This window comes from Macaca fascicularis, chromosome 12, assembly GCF_037993035.2.
Source record: "Macaca fascicularis isolate 582-1 chromosome 12, T2T-MFA8v1.1".
NCBI classification, from domain to species: domain Eukaryota; kingdom Metazoa; phylum Chordata; class Mammalia; order Primates; family Cercopithecidae; genus Macaca; species Macaca fascicularis.
Genome location: NC_088386.1, coordinates 60,047,045 through 60,068,909, shown reverse-complemented (window position 1 = coordinate 60,068,909; position 21,865 = coordinate 60,047,045). Strand labels below are relative to the sequence as shown.

Below are 21,865 nucleotides of genomic sequence, written 5' to 3'. Positions count from 1 at the left end.
TAGTTATGACTTCAGATGCCCTATGGCTTGATTTATTCCAATCTCTGCCTTTGTATTCACATGGCCTTCTCCCTTCCTCTTTGTATGTCTCTTATAACAACATATGTCATTGGATTTTGGGCCCACCAGGATAATCTAGAATAATCTCATCTCAAGATCCTTAACTTAATTATATCTTCAGTGACCCTTTTTCTGAATTAAGGTTACATTTACAATTTCCTGGCATTAGGGCATGGGTATATTTTTTGGGGGGGTTACTATTCAACCCACTACAGAAAGCCATTGAAATGTTTGAAAAAGGGAGTGAAATTACCAAAAGAGTATCTTGAGATTAGTTTGGTCACAGGGAGCTTAAAAGATCAAGGAGAGAGAGATTGAAAGAGAGAAAAAGAGATTGAAGGGAAGAAGGCAAAGGAGGCAGAGAGGGAGGAGTGGAAGGGAAAGAGAGAGAGAGAGAAGTAGAGAGAGAGGGAATTGATTATAGACACAGATGCTAATTAGATGATCATTTCATTAATCCAGGTGGAAGCGATGGGGTCTAACCTAGGACGAGCAGTAGAGGGGAGAATAAAAGAATGGCCACAAGATTAAATGGCAAAAGGCCAGATTTGTGTGGCTGATTGATATCAAAGAAGAGGAAGCAGTTAAAAATGTTCTTAAAGATAAAAGAAAATTAAGAAATAGAAAATAAAAATAAACAGGAATAGCATATTTGCTAGAAGGTAACTCTCTTAGAAGACAAATAGCAATCTCAGTTCTGGATATATTTTATTGAGGATGAAGCCAACAAATGGCAATGCTCAAAACGGCTAATGATGGAGACCAGATGTTTGCGTAATGGTCTTAATAGGAGATATGGAGCTGGAAAATAGTTATACTTGACTTTTTCCCATATTTTCCCCAACTGTTCTTGTATAGCTTCCTTCTTTCCCTCATACACAGTTTTCCTTTGTTGCTGTTCTTGCGTATGGGTCTTATGTGTGTGCATGTATTTCCTTGTGGTATAATGCTTCATGAGCCACTACCTGGCTACCATCTATGTTTGCTCAAGGCCCTGGGTCTCTACAGTCAGCACATAGTGAAGCCTGCCAGGCTTGTGTCCTTCCCTCAGGGCAGCAAGTTCCCCCAGTCCCTGGGTTGGTCTCAAGATGCCATCTGGGAGCCAGGGACTATCGCCAAAAACCTTGGAAATCAGCCAGGTGTGGTGGCTCACACCTGTAATCCCAGCGCTTTGGGAGGCTGAGGCGGGTGGATTACCTGAGGTCAGGAGTTAGAGACCAGCCTCGCCAACATGGTGAATCCCCATCTCTACTAAAAATACAAAAATTAGCCAGGCATGGTGGCACAAGCCTGTAATCCCAGCTACTTGGGAGGCTGAGGCAGGAGAATCACTTAAACCTGGGAGGCGGAGGTTGCAGTGAGCCAAGATCACGCCATTGCCTTCCAGCCTGGGCAACAAGAGCAAAACTCTGTCTCAAAAAACAAAAACAAACAAACAAACAAACAAAAAGCCTTGGAAATCTACCTGTTCCATTCTACTGTGGCTTAGCTGGCACTCAAACCACGAGACGCAGTCCTTCCCACTCTTCCCCTCGCTTTTCACTGGCAGAGGAGCCTCACTCCATGGTCACTATTACTACAAGTCCCCAGGGGGTACTGCTAGGGACTGCTGATGTTCATCTGAGGCCCAAGGGCACTTCAGTCATCTTGTGGTGAATGCCACCAGGTCTGGGACTCGCCCTTCATGGTAGTGGACTCCCCTCAGAGCATGTCCAGAAAAGTCATCCAAGAGCTGAGGCCCAGAACTGGGGAGCCCTCAGAACCATCCCAGTGCTCTACCCATCTGTGGCCGAGCTGGAATCGAACATACAAGACAAAGTCTCTTTTACTTTTCCCTCTGTTTTTCTCAAGCAGAAGGAATCTCTCACCATAGTCACCACAACTGGAAATGTGCTGGGTTTCACCCGAAGCCAGCATATCTTAGGATCTATCTTAGGGTCTCATCCAAGTCCCATGGATTACTACCTGGGTATCACTGCAGGTTATTCAGGGCCCAAGATCTCTTAGTCAGCAGGTGATAGATCCTGCCAGGACTAGGTTTTTCCCTTCAAGGCAGTGGGTTCCCTTCTGGCTCACGCTGTGTCTAACAATGTCGTCTGGGAGCTACTTTCTGAATGGGGGCCTCACAACTCTGACTGGTGCCCTGTCCTACTGTGGTTAAGCTGCTATCCAAGAAGTAAGACAGAATCCTCTTTACTCTTCCCTCTCCTCTCAAGTGGAAGGAAGGGATCTCTTTTTGGAGCCACGAGCCGTGTTGCCTGGGGTTGTGGGAAGGGTAGTGCAAGGACTCCTGTAGCCACCCCAGCTGTTAGTCACTAGCTTGTGTGCCCTCCAAGTGCGTGGCTTCCAAGCCCAGCTCATCACTAGGACTTGCCTAGGAGTTGCAGTCCTTGCAGCCTAGACTGCCTTTCATGTCTATTTAGGGCCACAGAGTAGGTTAGTCCACAGCTGGGAGGCTTGCCAGAACTCGAGTTCCAACTGCTGGGATGGGCAGTTCCCCTCTGGTTAGGGCTGGTCTAAATCCTCCCTCTATGGGTAGGTGTCAGCTGAGTTCAGTCCAGTTTTGCTTTCCACTGTGACAGGGCAGCACCGAGTTAAAAAAAGTCTCACAGTTACTGAGCTCGCCCTCTCCCAAGTACATAGATTCTTTCTCCTGCTGAGGAACAGGAGAGGGGAGGTGCTGACAATTTAAGACAGTCTTTGCTACCTCCTTCAGTGCCTCTTTCAGTGATATGAAGGCCGCAGGGAGGACTGCCGGGGACTGCTGATGTTCACTTAGGGCCTAAGGGCTCTCCAGTCATCTTGGGTGAATGCACCAGGACTGAGACTCAACCTTCATGGTAGTGGGCTCCCCTCTAAAACCAGGTACTGTGAATGCTCATCTGATTTGGTTCTTAGGAAGGTGTTTTTTTTTTTTTTTTTTTGGTGTAGATGTTAAATTTGGTGTTCCTGCTGCGGGGAGGATAGGTAGAGCCTTCTGTTCAGCCATCTTGCTCTGCCCCTCCTAATGTCATATATGGCATTTCTACCTGGCAAAGAGACCATTTCCTATCCTTTTCTCTGAGGAGGTCTTGATTGGTTCTAAATTTAGTTGACCACTGCTGCAAGCCTTAAAAATGTGGTCAGGAATATATTTACAGAGAAATCTCTAAATACCCTTCTCTCCACCTCCCCCTGTCCATACACATGGGGAGAGGTACAAATGTACACATACTTATATTTTGCTAACCATGCCAATTCGACTTCATAGCCTTGTAGTGCCAGTAAGCCTTAGCATGTCTGCAGTGGTGGAACAAAAATCAATCAAGAGAAAAAACTCATCATAATCTTATTGCCTTCCAGTGTTTCTCGAGCTACCTTTTACTCTCCTTTGAATAACTGAACTATATTGACTTCTACAGCATCAGCGGACAGGGATGGTTTTATTCCGTCTTCATAGATATCAAACATTTTTACCAGCAAATTAGTTTCTATCAAGGAATAAGATTTTTAAAGCCATATGAATAAGTGTACCTTTCTCCTTCCTCCTACCTTTTACCAAGGGTCCTATTCGGGGTCTTTTTAAAACAATTTTCTTTCCTGTCTTATTCTCCAATGGTGTTAGAAACTACAGTCATTCATTAGATTAAAATGCTTAAGAACAGTAACGTTCAGAGCAACTCTTGGTCTCCCAGTTATCAGAGGTGGAGTAATACCGGTAAATGACAATGAAAGGTTCTTTTGGTTTTTGGATTTGAGTGGGGTTGCCTGTTTTGCTCAGTGTTCTTCTGTGGGGTGGTTTTTCTTTTCTTTTTTTTTTTCCACTGCTTCTCAAATTTTAGTGCTTATGAATCACCTGGGATCTTGTTAAAATGCAGATACTGATTCAGGAGGTCTGGGATGAGCCCTGAAAGTTTGCATTTCTAACAACCTCCCAGGTGATACTGATGCTGCTGGTCTGAGACCACACTACTAGCAGCAAGGTTTTAGAGAACAAACGCATTTTGGTCAGTTTTGATTATACATTCAACCTCAGAATTAAGCACTTCTCCAAGTTATTAACCTATCACAGAGTAATATGACCTAGTGATTTCCCATGACCAGTTTTAAATCTCATGGATTTCCCAGAGAAGAAATAGCTGTTCATGATTCCACTTTGTGTTGAAAATCAGAAACATTCCTCTGCCAGCTAATTTCCCTGAACTCATCTATCTGTACAGACTTTCTTTCCTCCTTTTGTGAAGTTAGAGATTCCTGCAGTCGCTGCTTCCTGTGGCATGTTCCGCTGTACACAAATGTGAGGGATGACTGTGTGTGAATGAAGCAGGAATCATTGTCTTGTTCTCTTTTATCTTCTCTAATGGCTATGGAAGCTCAAACCAACCTTCTCCCCTTTGTTGAGCTACCATTATTTGGAAGCTGGATGAGGAATACATTTCCAAAAGCCAATCTTTGCTAACTTTTTTCTCTCTCAGATTCCTTGAAATGGTGGTTACATATAATCGGAAGTTTAAAACAGGACTTTATTTCTATTATTGGAAGTTAAATTATAAACAAAATTTTCACTTCTCAAATTAAATAAAATTGTATCCAGCTCCTGGTTAATTAAAGATATAGTAACTTAGATTTCTTTTCCTCCTTTTATTTTTGTGACATCATACTGAGCTTCTGTTGGTCATAAGTTTTTGCCCAAGGTATCAATTATATAATATAAACAAACAAAAAAGATACTGCCAAAATATGTATCCATTTCAATACTTTTTTTTTTTTTTTAAGGAACCGCGGCATTTGCAGTTTTTCAGCGAATTTGGCAATAGTGATATTTATGTGTCACTGGCAGGCAAAAAAAAGCATGGAGCACCGACTAACTATGGATTCTGCTTTAAGGTACAGGCTTAATATTTTGATAGATGAATAAAGCAAGCCTCAGCCTTTTAGGTAAGCTTGAGTTTCTTTTAATTTCTTTTGAAAAGAGACAGCTTTCTCTTATATATAGGAGAATTTTAGTGGCTTTTATTTCAACAGGTGTTACCTTCAAGATATGCATTAACGATAAACAATGTGCTGTGGCCTTCTAGCCTAACAAAGCGGGAGGGCCCCGAGACCTGAAAATGCTCTGTGCAGAAGAAGAGCAGAGTAGGACGTGCTGGGTGACCGCGATTAGATTGCTTAAGGTAATCTCGCCGGAGGCATGAATTTCTATTAAATGCTGTGAGTACCATAAAAGTTAGAAAATATCTGTAATTCAGAACATGAAGTCTCGCTGGGTGGCTACATGAGAAAGAAGAAAAATAACCACCAAATGTGTATGTTTTTAAAATTCTAAATGATAAACATTTTGGAGTAGAATGGGATAACCTAATACATTTCTCTTTTATGTGTGGAGTAAGTATTCCATTTCTAGAAATGTTCTGATTTTTACTTTTGTGAAGGTATTACATAACCAGTATAATTAAATGAAATGTCTCCTATACAAGACTAAGTCTGCATTCTTAAAATGTTGCCAACAATCCAAGGTAAAGTGTATTTTAAAACGTGCCCACCCTTGCGATATTTAATGTAACTGTTTTGTGTTCGATTTGTGTTTTATGAATTGCTTTCTAGTTTAATAAGCATGACTCAAATTACTGTACAATTTTACTATGAATATATTTTTTAAACATCTACTCTTGTGCTAAGTGGAAATTACAACTTCCGTAAGCATAATTATTTGTTGCTGCTGAGCGATTTTGAAATGAGTAACAATATTCTAATGGTAGACGCTCATAGGAAATAAAAGCAGAACTGATTTCTTCCAGAATGTATAGAATGCACATTTATTTTCAAAAACTGTTTGCCAGTAAATTGAGCAAAACTTAAAATGTATACTTATAACAATTATCAACTATTTCCTTTTAAAGATACTGATTTGGTAGTCACAGTTAGGGAGGAAATTACAAAATTTTGTTGTTGTTGTTGTTGTTGTTGTTGTTGCTGAAAAGATACAATCCAAGCGATGTGCCTGTCCACATTAGTTAGTATTGCTGCTGCTGAAGCCAACATAATACATAATTTATTGTTATTACTAAATTTTTGGTTTAAAATAAGAGCATTTAACATTTTCTAAGGTACTCTTTATGATTTATGCCTAGGCACTAATTTAATTTGCCAATATAATGATTATACATTTTACATGTATATTATGTATATGTAATCCTTTTCTTACTACAGGAAGATGTAGATTATTAACAATGAGTGTACTAAAACTAGCTTTTCAATATAGTTAGAAATGAAAATCAGAGCAGCTGGAGCATTGTGAAGTCCTTAGGTTCCCCCATTTCACTTACCCTGAAGAAGGGGATGCAGTAAACTTTTCAATTGATTTGTAGTTTGTATATTTTCCAGGTGTACTTTTTTTCTTCTGCCTTTGCCATTTTTACCTCTTCTGCTCTCTGTTGACTTCTTCCTACCATCCGACTTAAGAGAGATCAGGGTAAAGAAGGACAGAATGTCATAATCAGAATTATTATCATACCAGGTTTAGAAGAAAGTTTTATTTTGTATTCTTTCAATTTTTAAATTGAGGTAAAATTCACAAAATATAAAGTTAATCACACTATTGTTAATGTGAATAATTCATTGGCATTTAGTGCATTCAGTTCCAAAACATTTTAATCACCTCAAAAGCAAACTCCATACCCATTAAGTGTTACTCCCAGACCCTATCAATCACTAGTTTGCCTCTGTCTGTGTAGATTTACCTATTGTACGTATTTCATGTAAATGGAATCATACAGTATGTGACCTTCTGTTTCTGACTTTTACTTAGCATAATGTTTTGTGTTTCACCAACATTGAAGCATATGTTAGTGCTTTATTCCTTTTTATGGCTGTGTACTATTCCATTGTATGTATAGCCCTCTATATCTATCTATATGTTGGATAAACACAGTCTATCCATTTTTTCACTGATGGACATTTAGGTTGTTTCTACCTTTGACTATTGTGAATAGTGCTGCTATGAATATGTGTGTATGTATTTGTTTGAGTACAGGTTTTCAATTTTGGGGGAATACCTGTAGTAATGAAATTGCTTTATGGTAATTCTATGTTTAGTTTTTTGAGAAATTGCCAAAATGTTTTTCCACAGTGGCTGAACCATTTTGCATTCCTACCAGTAATGCATGAGAGTTCCAATTTCTTCATATATTTGTCAGTACTTGTTATTTACTTTTTTTGGTTCCTGTTCTTGTTAATTATGCTCATTCTAGTAGATGTGAAGTGATATTGGAAGAAAGTTTTAAAAAACGATTTAAATGAAGCTTTTTGTTTAACTGTGAAATTTACATTCTTTTGCTGTTTTGGCAGATAGCCACTATGTTTACTTCTTTATGAGAGGTTTGCTTGTTTTTCAAATATTCTGCTGTTAAAATCACCTGAGAAGCTTTCTGAATTTACATGTGGTCCCCGCCCCATCCTTAGGGATTCTGAATAAGAACTACTAACTTTGTCCAGCCATCCAATTTTACAGATAAAGAGGCTGGTACTCTTTGGAAGGCTCTACTCCATCAAGAGTTATGGTAGAGAAAATTACCTTGTGGTTTTTGGTTTTCTCTGTTTTCAAAACTGGAAATCAGGCTAGACTGCAAGGGGGATGTTCTTTAACCTTGTTAACCCATCTTCCTCTCTTTCTCCCTTGGGCTTAAAGTTTGACACCCAGCACAGAAGCAGGTGGTAAGCCTACTTCGTTTAATCAACATTTCACTTAATTTGAGAAGCTATTGGTTTTTACCAGGATACATCACTATTTTTATTAGCATTAGAAGGAAAAAAAATGATGCCAAGAAAATGATGACATGATGCTTTCATATCACTTATAATTTTTGTTTTATTTATTGAGATAGTTATGTTAGGTTTATTTAAACCTAGATTTTGTAATTTAATCACTTTTGTTTGCACACACTCAGATATATATATACACACACACACAGACATAAATGTATTTTACACATACACATATATATGCATTAAGTATATACACACATAAATATAAAATAACATATATAAGTAGAATGCATTAATTGAGGTATCTTTAAAACTTCTTCATATTCTGGCCGGGCGCGGTGGCTCAGGCCTGTAATCCCAGCACTTTGGGAGGCCGAGACGGGCGGATCACGAGGTCAGGAGATCGAGACCATCCTGGCTAACACGGTGAAACCCCGTCTCTACTAAAAAATACAAAAAACTAGCCGGGTATGGTGGCGGGTGCCTGTAGTCCCAGCTACGTGGGAGGCTGAGGCAGGAGAATGGCGTGAACCCGGGAGGCGGAGCTTGCAGTGAGCTGAGATCCGGCCATTGCACTCCAGCCTGGGCGGCAGAGCGAGACTCCGTCTCAAAAAAAAAAAAAAAAAAAAAACTTCTTCAAATTCTAAGCCTAGCTTTTCTGAATCATTTTCATCTCAGAGTCACAGATACCTGTATTTTCCACAGGATATGGCATGGGGCTGTGTTCCACTAACATTGTGTATATAAGGTTTGATGCTGGTGATTTCTTAATCCCACCAAAGGTATCAGGCAATGACAAATCACTAGGTCCATAGTGAATATAAGATGTTATAGATTATAGGATGCAGTTAAATTTGTAGATGTTAAATTTTGAAATGCACATCTAAAAATGGATGAAATACACTAAAAACTTTCTTTAATTCTTCCATTTCCATGATGTTAGTTCCTGGAAGAATGTTCCCTTCTCACTATTTTTTCTCATCTTACTGTTCTTAAGGCATCTTTCAATCACAGATTCCCATGAAAGATGCTTCATTGTGTTGGTTTTCTACGACTGCTGTAACAAATTACCGCCAGGGTAGTGACTTAAAGCAACATAAATTTATTGTTCTTTAGTTCAGAAGCCTGAAATGAGTCTTACTGGATTAAATCAAGGTGTTGGCAGAGCTGCATTTCTTACTGAAGGCTCTAGAGGAGAATCCAGTTACCTTGTTTTTTGGCAGCCTTTAAAATCCCCCCAGACTTCTTGTCTGGGGGCCCTTTCAACGTCTTCAAAGCCAACACTGTCACACCAAGTATTTCTCACACTGCCATCTCCCTGGTTCTGCCTCTTCTGCCTCTCCCTTCCACTTATTAAGGCCCCTTGTGATTACACTGGGCCCACATGGATAATCCAGGATCATCACCCCACCTCACAATCAGCTGATTGACAACCTTAATTCCCTTTTTCCATGCAGCTTAACATAGGCTCTGGAAATTAGGATGTGGACATCTTTGGGGGACCATTATTCCACCTACCACATCCGTGTTTCCTGTTCATTTCAATAATGGCGAAGCTTTTCCAGATGAGACTGAAGAGGGAGGAGGCATCTGTGAGGCCCCTTATGTGGAATCTATGAGAACCCAAACAGGAAAGAGATGATATGATCTCTTTTACACTATAAAATATCCAGATCACAGGAATCCAGGGCTTACTCCAGGTCTCACAACACAGACACACCTGTGGCATTCTAATGGTGGAGTGAGTTGGCTTCCTTGGCAATTTCTTGTCAGCAGGGCTCTTCCTGTTGGATCCACCTGGCTGGTGCAGCTGGGCTCGCCAGATGGTAGAAGTGTCTCTAACACGTACTTTGTTTTCTTTTGTTGTCTACTGTGTTATTTCCAGAGTTTACCATTGTACTTAGTGGGGATGAACAAGGAGATATTATCTTGGCTGAACTGGGAGTGCCCTCTTTTTTCATCACACATCACTTGTTAGATACAACCTCCCACCAAGAATTTGGCCACTTGTTTTATTCTTATGTCCTTTTCTTTTATATGTACATTAAGTCTTCATATGGATCAGATGGAGACTCTCGTTTTCTCTTTGGATAAATTCTAATTACACATAGAATTATAGAATATCTGAGACTTAGACAATGGGAGATTTTCTTATGTGTGATGTGCTAGTTATATGTTGTCTCTTTTCCTTCCCTTTCAATTAGCACTCTGCTAGGTCCTCCCTAACATATTTTGGTCCCCTATCTGCCCCGCCATAGGATGGGGAAATGTTAAGGTGACCCCCGCCCTACCTCTTGTCCAGAGTTAAATGCCTACTAAAGACCTCCAGCAGCACAGAGGCAACTACCTAACACTGCAGGTACCAGGGACAATACATCTTTGAAGAAAACAGACTTATTAGTAGGTAGCAGGCTTTTCAATGCAGATAAATAAAAGGTGGCCAAGCAGCATGTTTCTTGTGAAAATGTTGGTTTGAGGTTATTATATATTCTCCAAAATGAATTTGACTAGGAATTAAGCTCCTCTGCCTTCTTTTTAAAGCTATTGTAGGCTTAGAGTTGATTTGAAATAAATTTCATTAGGTCCCATTAATGTCAATCAAACCTTAAATTAAAAAATAATTTTTAGAAGTTGGGAAATAATTGGATAAGAAGTCAACACAGAGAATTTTAAATGAGTGTGGGTTTGCCTTCATGTTAAAAGCAAAATCTTGAAAACAGTGACTCCTCTAGACCCCCTCTGATTTTCTTTTTTTTCTTTTTTTTTTCTTTTTTTGCCTAATTACCAAATATATCCATTGTGCTAAAATTGCTTTTAAGGAAATAGTCTTTAGTAGAAAAACAGCTCTGTTGGAATGTTTAAATAGAATTTATCCTTCGGGTAAGATTTGCTTCCGTGGTGTCTATTTAATCTCTTTCATATAAAACCTAACTTTTAAGTTCATTGTGGGCTCTATGAAATGGACAGAATTGCAGAATATAGGGGAAAAAAGGCTGTTTATTCCATTGTTTTCTGTTTCTTTTCTTTCTTTTCTTTTCTTTTTTTTTTTTTTCCACAAAATGACTTAAACCTAAAGGAGGTTAGCTTCCAAATTCAGATGTGGAAAACTCCAGGACAAGTTTGGTCTTGGCAGTTGGCATTCTTACTGTTTTTCAAACAAATAATCCAGTTATAATCCAGACCTGTTTTCCAATTCTGTCCTGCCAGCTCAGTCCATACGATGCTGCCTCCTGAAAGTGAAGACACTGAAATTCTTATCTTCTGCCACTTATATTGTACCTTGAAACCTTTTGTTTGAAATCAGCTTGATTCCCCACTATTTTGGTTTCCCTGAATTTGAAGTAAAACATTAATAATGGTATTAATAGTTTTGATATGAGGATGCTATATTGTCGATAATTTTCAACATAGGGCCATGTTTATGGATTTACCAAAGAGGGAAAGTAAATCATTAGTCGTTCGTCAGAGAGGTACAATAAATTTTGCACAGTGTTGCTTAGCATGCATGTGAACTTTTTGGAATCTTTGTACCAGAAAGCACATCACCCTTCCCAAGTGAGTTTTTTTTTGTTTTTTTTTGTTTTTTTTTTTTTGTTTTTTTTATCATGACGCAGTGTACTACTCCAGATAGTTGTGGTACAATTTGGTGCTAAGAATAATGAGTAGAAATGTCAGCTCCAGACCTCTGTACAGGTGAGCTGGACTTTAAGTTGTAGGTCTAAGTAAAAGACTTCAATTGTCTTTTAAAATATATTATTGTAGGGCACTAGAAGTTTATCTTTCAACATTTTGGTTGCTTTACTTGTTTGCTTTAATTCTTTTTATATTTATATTGTATAATTGATGAAAGTGTTGATTTTCATAAATTATCAGATTAGTAAAAGTGGTGGGAATGTGTTTTATTTATTTATTCTGCAGTATGGCATGCAGCTGTACCAGAATTATATGCATCCATATCAAGGTAGAAGTGGCTGCAGTTCACAGAGCATATCACCTATGGTAAGGACCAAATTCTTGAGCCTGTATTTTATTTTACATTTACATTATATTCATTTAAATTACACTACATAACAGTATTTTATAATAATTTACATTACTGTCTGTTAGTTAAGTAATTCTTTGGCACCATTCTAGTATAATGTTACATTGAATTTTTTATTCTTGGATTTTATTTGTTTGCTACCTATGTGATAAAATCATATCATTATACATAAAGTATTTAATAAAACATATGATAGTATATGTTAAAGTTTTAAATATTTGAAAGAATTATGTGTCTTTCTCTGTCATTACAACATTTGAAGATTAGATCTTAAAAATATAATTTACAGAACATGTTCTTTGGCATTTTAGCTTATGTTTTGTTAATTGTTGGTTTTGATTGTGATTTCATTTTTTTATTTTAATACTGATTCTGGGATTGTCACAATCTAGTATAAAGATGCCAGTGATTTGGAATTTTAAAAGCTACAGTATACACATGTGAGCTCTTTTGTATTTTGGCTTTCTAACAGTAATTTTTTTAAGTTCCAGGTCCTTTAAAAGCAGACTGCTTTCCAGGAAACCCAAAAACCGCAAACCAAAATATAGGTCGTGTGTTACATTAACTCTAGCACTGCTTTTCAGACTTACACTAAATGTAACTTGGATATTTATTTGCAGACACACACAGGCACATCTTTTTCCTTCTTTAGGATCTAATTTTAATTTCGTGTGCATTAACATAAGAAATGTATTTCTGAACTTAAGATTTATGTTCTGCTATTTTTGCTACACTCCTTAAGATAGAGTGTATTAGGAATTCAGATGTATGCACATGTGTTACAAATCAGTTAATGTGCATTTTTAAAAAAATCTACATTTTCACTTAGGTTAAAAATATGCTCTTCATGGATGTGACCAGGGAAGGTGCATTTACCCCACGTGTAATATAGTAGATGAAATGCTCAGTTCTAGGAATGAAGCATGAAATAATGTTGATTATGAAGCCTGATAGACTATATAGAAAAAGAACCCCAATTTTGTAGTTGCATCCCTTTAAGTTATGGAAGAATAACTTTTCATCTTTCTGTGGTATTACTTTTAAGTTCTAAAATAAGAAACTAAGGAACACAGTGAAGTTTTATAAAAGCAATCATGTTAGGATGAATATTTTTACAATTTTTCAGCTTACTTTTATCTTTCATTTCATATGTATATAAGAATAATAATGAATTTTATTATATTAATCCTTTCCTAAACTCCTCCAAATTTCTTTTAGAGTCCAAAGTTATTAGGATGAACATATTAATAGCAGCCAAATATTTGGAGGCAATTATTGTTTAGTGTCCTCTTAATCATAGAAAAAATGGTTATAAAGGAAGTTCTTCCCATTCTCATCACCTTCAGCATACGTGTGTGGTATTACCCTTGCCTTTTTCCATTGAAAGTGATGCTGCTGTTGATCAAGATGTGGATGACAGTTTAATTAGTGTGACTTTCCTTGTTCAGTGCCAGGTAGAGGAAGAGATACTCCTTGAGTGAGTTTGGTTGGGAATAGTGGTTGTAGGATGCAGGTGCCTGTGTGGTAAAGACCTATCATGAGTGGCAGTTATCATAATCAGACACAGTAGTATGTGAGAATTACATCTTTAATATTATCAATTTACATGAAGGAAACTTAGAAGTTTTGGGAAGTAGTTGTGTTGACTTTGGTGTCGGTATAAAATCTCACTTTTCCAGATTATTTGGGAAGAATCAGGGACCTAAACGGTGCCAGTACTCTTTACCAGCCTTTGTTGCTTTTCATCCAGGCACTATTTTCAGTGATTAACACATAAGTTTTTAGTATACATTTTAGTATAAAACTTTAGTTATATTTTTAAAGGAACAATATTCTTTTCTTTCTTTTCCTAACTTTTCCAGGTATACATTTTGAGAAAGGAAATGAGAAAAAACTTCCCAAACCGTAATGAACATCTTAGCTATATATAGCATGTAACAGCCACCCCATCAGCCTTTGAAGTGAGAATCAATCAGCAGCAGACATTTCAGGAAGCCAAATATGTTTGGTCCTTTTTAGGGAAAACAAAAGATTCATTTAAAGGAACATTTATCAATATTGCCCTGGCTAGAGTGAGGGGATGGAGGTTTGGAGAAGGCGAGTCTACTCAAGCTCTTTTTATTCTTCACTTTTGACCTGAGGATAAACATTCTAAACCGCAATTTCTTCACTGTATTTCCCACTCTATGGAACATAAAAGAACCCTACACCAGGCATATCTGTTACTGCTTTTACCATAAGCTGCCTGTGTGACTTTGGTCAAGTCACTGGTATCCTGCAGTGTAAAATGAGGGTGATGGTTGTATAATCTAGAAACCATTGCATTTCTGATGTCTGTAGCTTTGTATAAAGCAAATGAGAGAATAATATCTGAAGAAATTTTGTGCCTTCTTGCTAATGGTGGCACTGTAAGTTTATCTAAATCCTTCAAATGGGATGATACTGGTTGTCACCTAGCCAAACTGCCTGAAAAACCATTTTATGTGCAGCCTCACTAAGAATGAGTAGATGTGATCTCAAAGTGTGGGCTGGATAATCCAGGGTATACCCAGACCTATTTTTTTTTTCTTAAAAAGAAAGTCATGCCATTAAAATCATGGACCTATTTTTTAGGGCCTGCCCTGCTCATCTCCTAAGAAGGAAGAGCTAGAAAAGGGGACAAGTGTTGGAGAAATATAACCAACTCTGAATGTTATCAACATCGCTTTTCTATGTGAAGGAAACTGAGCTGAAAATGACCTTTTGAGTTTGTCAGACTCTGCTTTACTTCCATTTCTTTGTCCACCAATGATAAACTATTAATTTTTCATCCACTACCTGCCATTCAGTAGAAAACATTTGCTATAGTCCTGTGTTTTCCCTTAATCTAGTTATTGGAGCAAATGAAAATGTTCCTTATTTGTAGTGTCATCTTCTTATGTATGTCAAGTAAATAGGGAACACAGGATCTTGTTTTATTTCCTGGCCTGCTATACTAGAGGGAGAAAAATAGGACAACTGATTATGTTTATTTTTTTCTTCATATAATGGTATTTTTATGTTGCCAGGGAGTTGAGATTACAGAACCTACCTTGGCATGTAAAGGGAGAGATATTATAAGGATAAAGCTGTTATGACTGAGGAAACTTACTCTGCAGTTTGGGCAGGTGGATGCTTTTCATTAATGTCAGCAAAGCACAAGTATATCCGACTGGTCTGCAGACCTGCACAGAAGCTCACGGGGTGAGAAGGGCAAACTAAGGTGTGACAGCAAATAGAGATTACAGAGACAGCATCTGTGTGGAAAGAGCAGCTGTCAGTTAGAAAGGCTCCTGTAACAAATGAAAGATTGCATGCCAGATCTCTAGAAATACAGATGGACCATAATAAGATTGTAGGCCACTACAGCATAGTTTGAAGAGAAAATTACGAATGCTAATAAAGTGGAATATGTGATGCAGTGATAAAGGAGTCCTAACTTTTTTGTCGATAAGGTTTTGTTTGAAGCCCACATTTGACTATAGTCTGTGTAACCAAGCCAGGTATAGCGGAATCCACATAAAGAGAGATAAAATGTTTTTAAGCCAGGGGGCCCCAGATGCAGTCTGGCTAGTGGTTTACTATCATAACTCCACTTTGGATTTTGCTCTTCTATTATTAGTAGAAAATAACTGTTATTTTCCATGGGTGTGTTCAAATTTTTTTCTTTTGGAGAATTTTAATTCCTTCTTGATGTTGTATGCACTGAGTGGGATTCTTGACTAAGGATTTTAACAATGGGCTTTCTTAGGATTCATGACTTGTTGTGGGATGGCATACTTGTTAAAAGATGGTTATAAAGTAGAGCCCCAAACAAACAAAAAGGAAAAATAAGATCCAGGTTTTGCATATTTTACTTTCAACTCAAATAATATAAATACATGCAGTAATTAGCAAAGACAATGACTTTATCACTTGTTTAAACTAAGTTTCTTTAAAGTTACCTTCTATGAGTTTTTATTCAGGCTATTTTTGCAGCCTGCATGTAGCCAGATGTATTCTCACAAGATGAAAATGTGTTCATATGTTAACTCATGGAAATTTTAAGATTATGGAATTATCGGGATTATTCTTTCTCTAAATTTTATTTTCTAAGATGAAAGTTGATGTGATAAACTTTTAAAATACATATTCTAGTTTGCTCCATAATAAAACTCATTAAAAATATGAGTATTATTTCTCAAGAGATGTATGTCAATCTAAGTTATAACTTTTGTGTATCTTGAATCTTAAAAACTAGTTGCTTCATAAGTAGATGGATTTGACATTTAATTGATGACTGATGGATCTCAAAGCTTAATGGAGAGATCAGTTCAGAAACTGTATCTTTTTAACCATGGGAAGAGCTATTCCTTTCTAAATGTAAGTTTTCCCATTTTACCAGAGAATATGAAAAGATAAGTTTGTTTTAGAAGAAAGACATGCTTTAAAAGCTTTTAATCTGTTTATTCAACTCTTCAGATACCTTAACAAATTACCATTTAGCTTATTTAACAAAAATATTTTATAGCGCCATTGTATCTTGAATATGTATTTTCACTTTAAATTTTCTGCTAGCCACTTTGGGCACTGCCTTCTAGAATGGAAATGTACTGCCAGAAAAACACTGAGAGAAAAACACTGAAATTGACAAGCACTTTCTATTTCTTTGAAAGATAACTTTCAAATAATATTTTCATGATTCAAATGTGTTTCTTTTTTCCAGAGAAGTATATCAGAGAATTCCCTGGTAGCAATGGACTTCTCAGGCCAGAAAAGCAGAGTTATAGAAAATCCCACTGAAGCCCTTTCAGTTGCAGTTGAAGAGGGACTCGCTTGGAGGGTACAAGTAGCTTCACGTTCTTCAAAATATTTATGATTTCAGTTTGTTTCACCTAAAAACTTGAGATCTGTTTTCCCCTTCCTTGCTCAGAAAAAAGGATGTTTACGCCTGGGCACGCACGGTAGCCCCACTGCCTCTTCACAGAGCTCTGCCACAAACATGGGTATGTCTGTTCATAGTCATTGCCACTGAGTAGACGGATAGACGTGGAAAGGACATGTAATGAGATTGCAGTCATCTCAAACAAAGCTTTGCATTCATCCATCTTATTTCTTTAGCTATCCACCGGTCCCAGCCATGGTTTCACCACAAAATTTCTAGAGATGAGGCTCAGCGATTGATTATTCAGCAAGGACTTGTGGATGGGTAAGTTTGGTATTTTTAATTTTGAGTACTTGTGATTTGGATTTCTCCTAGAAGCAGTAATTATTTATTCCACAGCCACAAAGAGTTCTTGATTTGGGCTTATCATAAAACAGAAGTGACATTGTTCTGTAAATGAGGTTGTCATTGTATTCTAACAGTATCTGTATTATACCTGGTACATAGTGTGTGCGTGGTATTTTTATATAAATGAACAAATAACAGAATAGAATATCTTGTTCTTAACCAGTGATCCCTAATATTACCCATTATGTGCTGATTCTAGCATCTCAGATATCAATTGATGGGGGAAAAATGAACTTGTTTTTAAGTGTCAATATTTTGATTTGAACATATAATTATGATTTCAAACTATGGTTTATATTGTGACATTATGTCACCTGTTGTATTTTTTTAGGCATGATGCAAAGTGTGTTAAGTAAAAAACTGTTTCGTATGTGTTTTGAACACTTTTTTTTTTCTGTTTACATCCCTATTGTACTTTCTCTAAATTTTAACATCTTAAAGTAATATAAACCTGTGAAAAGAGTACTTTTCAACTGTTTCTCATGTTGTCTTTTAGTGGGGTACCATGGAATTCAAAAGAGAAATATAAAATGTATTATGAAAGGTTTATAATGTGAAGAATTTTATTTTTCTCAAATTACTCGATGTTTCAGATATTTTCTATAATACTGGCTGAATTCCCTTTCCAAATGCAGTACAAATGAGGGAGGTTGTATTGTGGTTTAGATGAGAAATGAAATCACTATCAATTTAAACAAGTGGTGATGGGATCTTTTATCTTCAAAAGTTGACTTCAGATAATGGCCAGGTTTCAAGGTGATTTAATACTGAAATTTGGATAAAAATGCTTCTTCACATGGAAGATTATTAATAGCAAGTCAGCATTTCCCCAGACTGTAAATAAGATATTTTAATATGTTTCTCTGCATGGAGTGCAGTCTTTTTGGATATAAATTTGAACAATCAGTAGAATTACAATCTGATGAAACCAAGAAAATAAATGAGTCCCAAAGAATTATTAAAATGTTTTGAAGGATTATAATTTTCTTTATTTCTGAGCCCAGTATTTATAAAGTGAATGAAATGATCATATAAAAATGATAATATTTTATTTTTAATATTTTTGGTATTCTTTTGGAGAGGTGTGATGGTGCCAAGTGATCCACTAGGTGGTAGTGGTGATCTACTTGAGAATGGGAAGAGAATTACAGCTTGATTTCCCAGTGAAACGCCCCTTTGTCCCATTTCCCAGTGATGTAATGTCGGAATCTCACACAGTGCAAATGAAATGGATAACTTCGTCAGACATCTGTGATGCTTTAAATTTGGCTGCCTCTTGGCCCAGGCACAGTGAGATTCATATTGGATTCACCAGTGGGGATCATTTACACAGTGTGTTTACCAACAATTAATACAAAACTGGTTTTGCATTGCACTGCCAGTAAATAAGAATCTACTTCTGGCAGCATTTTCCTCTTAGGCCATTAGAGGCCATGTCTTGTTTTTCTAGCCTGACATTATAGAGGCTTTTCTGCTGCATTCTTCAAGGTTAAAGTATGTGTTGATCGGATGGTTTTTTTTTTTTTTTTTTTTTTGCTTAAAGCATTTTGCTTAAACATTTGATAAATTCAAGATTTTTTTAAAACAATATATTCATTTCTTTCTTGCTATTGTGTATGTAACAGTTAAAACCAGAATCAAAAGAAAGGGTATCCAGTATAGAAGAGGGGGTTATTATAAAATAAAATTTCAGGCCAGGCATGGTGGCTCATGCCTGTAATCCCAGCACTCTGGGAGGCTGAGGCAGGTGGATCACTTGAGGTCTGGAGTTTGAAACCAGCCCAGCCAATATGGTGAAACCCTGTCTCTGCTAAAAATGCAAAAATTAGCTGGGCATGGTGGCATGTGCCTGTAGTCCCAGCTACCTGGGAGGCTGAGGTGGGAGAATTGCTTGAACCCAGGAGGCGGAGATTGCAGTGAGCCGAGAGCACTCCAGCCTGGGCGACAGAGTGAGACCCTGTTTCAAAAGACAAAAAAAATTCATTCTAAATTCTTACCTTCTTTCAAAGCTTAACATGACCCAGAAGGTAAAATAACAATATGCAAATGCCTTAATCTTTAGGCAGAATAGTTACATGTGAATACCCAGTTTCCCAGTGCAAAGAGAATGTAGCACCAATTGTTGATGCAGACATAACAGTGTATTGTTTATTGTGATCAAACAATCTGACAAATGGATTGTGTATTTAGCCTATTAAAATTACATTAGCACCAATGTCAGCTTTATAGTACAGATTGTGTTATACCACATTGATTGCCAAGTTGGATAATCCCACCCATTGAATACATAGTAAAGGAGTCCCCAGCTAGATTTATGCATACACTTCTTGAATTTGTTAACACTGTAGTTCTATGAAATCCATGAGTAAATATACAAACATTGAAATTCCTTTTCTCTCTTTAGAGTTTTCTTGGTACGGGATAGTCAGAGTAACCCCAAAACTTTCGTACTGTCAATGAGTCATGGACAAAAAATAAAGCACTTTCAAATTATACCAGTAAGTAATTTGTGATTTCACATTCGTATATTAGAAATGATCTTAATGCATAAGCTTTTGATCTTAATGCATAAGCTTTTGGAAACTTTGGTTTTCTTTTGGTCTTTTTATTAAATATAATTTGGGAGCTTGTGCTTTGACTATAGTTAACTTTGGCAGAAATGATTTTATGAGCCTGAATTAATATAAGAAATACAGGAATTGTAAAAATTAAATTTTCCTTTTTCTATGAAATATGATTTAGCAATATTGTATAGACCCCATGCCACCTATTGTTAAAAGGGCACCAAAGCTTCTTTCTCCTGAATTCTACTAACAGCTCTTTAGAAAACATTACTTTAAAGCCCTTTCTCCTCTCTTTTCTCAAAATTTTTTGTTTTGTTTTTAATGCCTTTGGCTAGAAACAGAGATTCTATGGAACTGGTGAAGACTGAAAGCACTCTGAACATATTTTTAAAAGTTCTGTGCTTGGGCTTCTCTGTGGCACACAACTTGCTTTGGGCTTTCTGTTGCCTCTGCTGCTGTGTGTCTGTGTGGGTGTGCCTGTATGTATGCAATGTGTGTAGTATATTGGAACTGAATGGTGTGGAATGAAGATTCAGTCTTTTTGGAAAGGTATTCCATAATATTGCTAAATTACTAGTGCATCCTTTTGAATTGCCTCTTTTTTGGAATTATCCAAAGGCTATATAAAGTATCCTCCCTACTTCTTTTATTTTGTGATCAATGTCCCTAGCAAATATGAATTGTTTAGTACCAGAAGACTTCCCTGATTTAAAAAAAAGACAACTGACAAAATGACATTCTTTTTTTTTTTTTTTGAGACGGAGTCTCGCTCTGTCGCCCAGGCTGGAGTGCAGTGGCCGGGTCTCAGCTCACTGCAAGCTCCGCCTCCCGGGTTCACGCCATTCTCCTGCCTCAGCCTCCGGAGTAGCTGGGACTACAGGCGCCCGCCACCTCGCCCGGCTAGTTTGTTGTATTTTTAGTAGAGACGGGGTTTCACCATGTTAGCCAGGATGGTCTCGATCTCCTGACCTTGTGATCCGCCCGTCTCGGCCTCCCAAAGTGCTGGGATTACAGGCTTGAGCCACCGCGCCCGGCCCAAAATGACATTCTATTAGCATAATATATGATTGCTGCAGAATAAATCTACTAATAAAATTATGTAAATATTCATTTTTGTGGCTAAGTAGATAACATTTAGGAAAGCAAATTAATTTCTCTAAGTGGGAGCATTAAAATCTTCATTTACTTTTACTTGGAATATTGTAGATTTCTTGCATTGATTCAAAATAGTCATACTGTCTTTACTAACAGAATGTTGGGAGAATTAGAACTAGATGAAGTAGAGTAGCAATGCTTATACAGGGATCAGCTGATATTTCTTTTAAATGCAAGTGATGTTACAAAAAACAAGTAGATATGCCATAACATTCTTTTCACTGTCTTTTAGTTTGAAAAACTTGGCAATTTTGGCATGTGGAGATAGTTTGCAATCGAATATGACTGTCCTTCTGTGTAATGTACCCTCTTTACTTATTTGTTGCTTTTCCTTTTGCAGGTAGAAGATGACGGTGAAATGTTCCACACACTGGATGATGGCCACACAAGATTTACAGATCTAATACAACTGGTGGAGTTCTATCAACTCAATAAGGGCGTTCTTCCTTGCAAGTTGAAACATTATTGTGCTAGGATTGCTCTCTAGCTAAACCAGAAGTGACTTATTAAACTATTGAAGAAAAAGGACTCAAGAAAAATAATAAAAGACCATAAATAAGGGTGAAAACGTTACCATGTGAAAAGAATGTATTTTACCTGCAAGTTACAAAAAAAATAGTTTGTGCATTGCAAATAAGCAAAGACTTGGATTGACTTTACATTCATCATTTAAAATTCATTAGTTAAAATTAAACCTTAGAAAAAAATTGACTTGGTGTGTTCTTGTGTGATTTTTACATTACTATAATATTTTCTTCAAATATGCATATTAAAACATCTATCTCCCTTATTTACTATATAGCAACATCAGAATTCTCAAACACAAAATATGAAATAAATTGGGGGTCAGAAATAATTATTTGTGCACTAAATTTCAATTATACTATTTTTTAATGTTAAGAAATATGATAATTTATCAATTAAAAGAAACTATCCACAACCTGTTAATGAAAGTAAAAGCTATTTTGAATTACATATTTTCTGGGTTTATGATCTTCTTAAAATGAAATC

The 21,865-nt window shown here is 36.9% G+C and overlaps 1 protein-coding gene across 9 annotated transcripts in view; it reads left to right on the top strand.

The window, feature by feature from the left end:
* Positions 1-21,379, top strand: part of GRB14 (growth factor receptor bound protein 14) — a 127,929-nt gene extending 106,550 nt beyond the window's left edge. For 3 of the 9 annotated variants that reach the window (XM_005573333.5, XM_005573334.5, XM_074009320.1), the window contains 8 exons: positions 4,816-4,926; positions 5,118-5,213; positions 11,722-11,802; positions 16,569-16,685; positions 16,776-16,848; positions 16,964-17,051; positions 19,540-19,633; positions 21,195-21,379. In XM_005573333.5, the coding sequence (XP_005573390.1) occupies positions 4,816-4,926; positions 5,118-5,213; positions 11,722-11,802; positions 16,569-16,685; positions 16,776-16,848; positions 16,964-17,051; positions 19,540-19,633; positions 21,195-21,341 (807 nt within the window). In that variant the 3' untranslated portion in view covers positions 21,342-21,379. Of the gene's footprint in view, positions 1-4,815; positions 4,978-5,064; positions 7,868-11,721; positions 11,803-16,568; positions 16,686-16,775; positions 16,849-16,963; positions 17,052-19,539; positions 19,634-21,194 lie in introns of those variants that run through there. The other 6 variants (XM_045367168.2, XM_074009319.1, XR_012421167.1 and 3 more) reach the window with 5 other exon arrangements.
* The last annotated feature ends 486 nt before the right edge of the window (positions 21,380-21,865 follow it).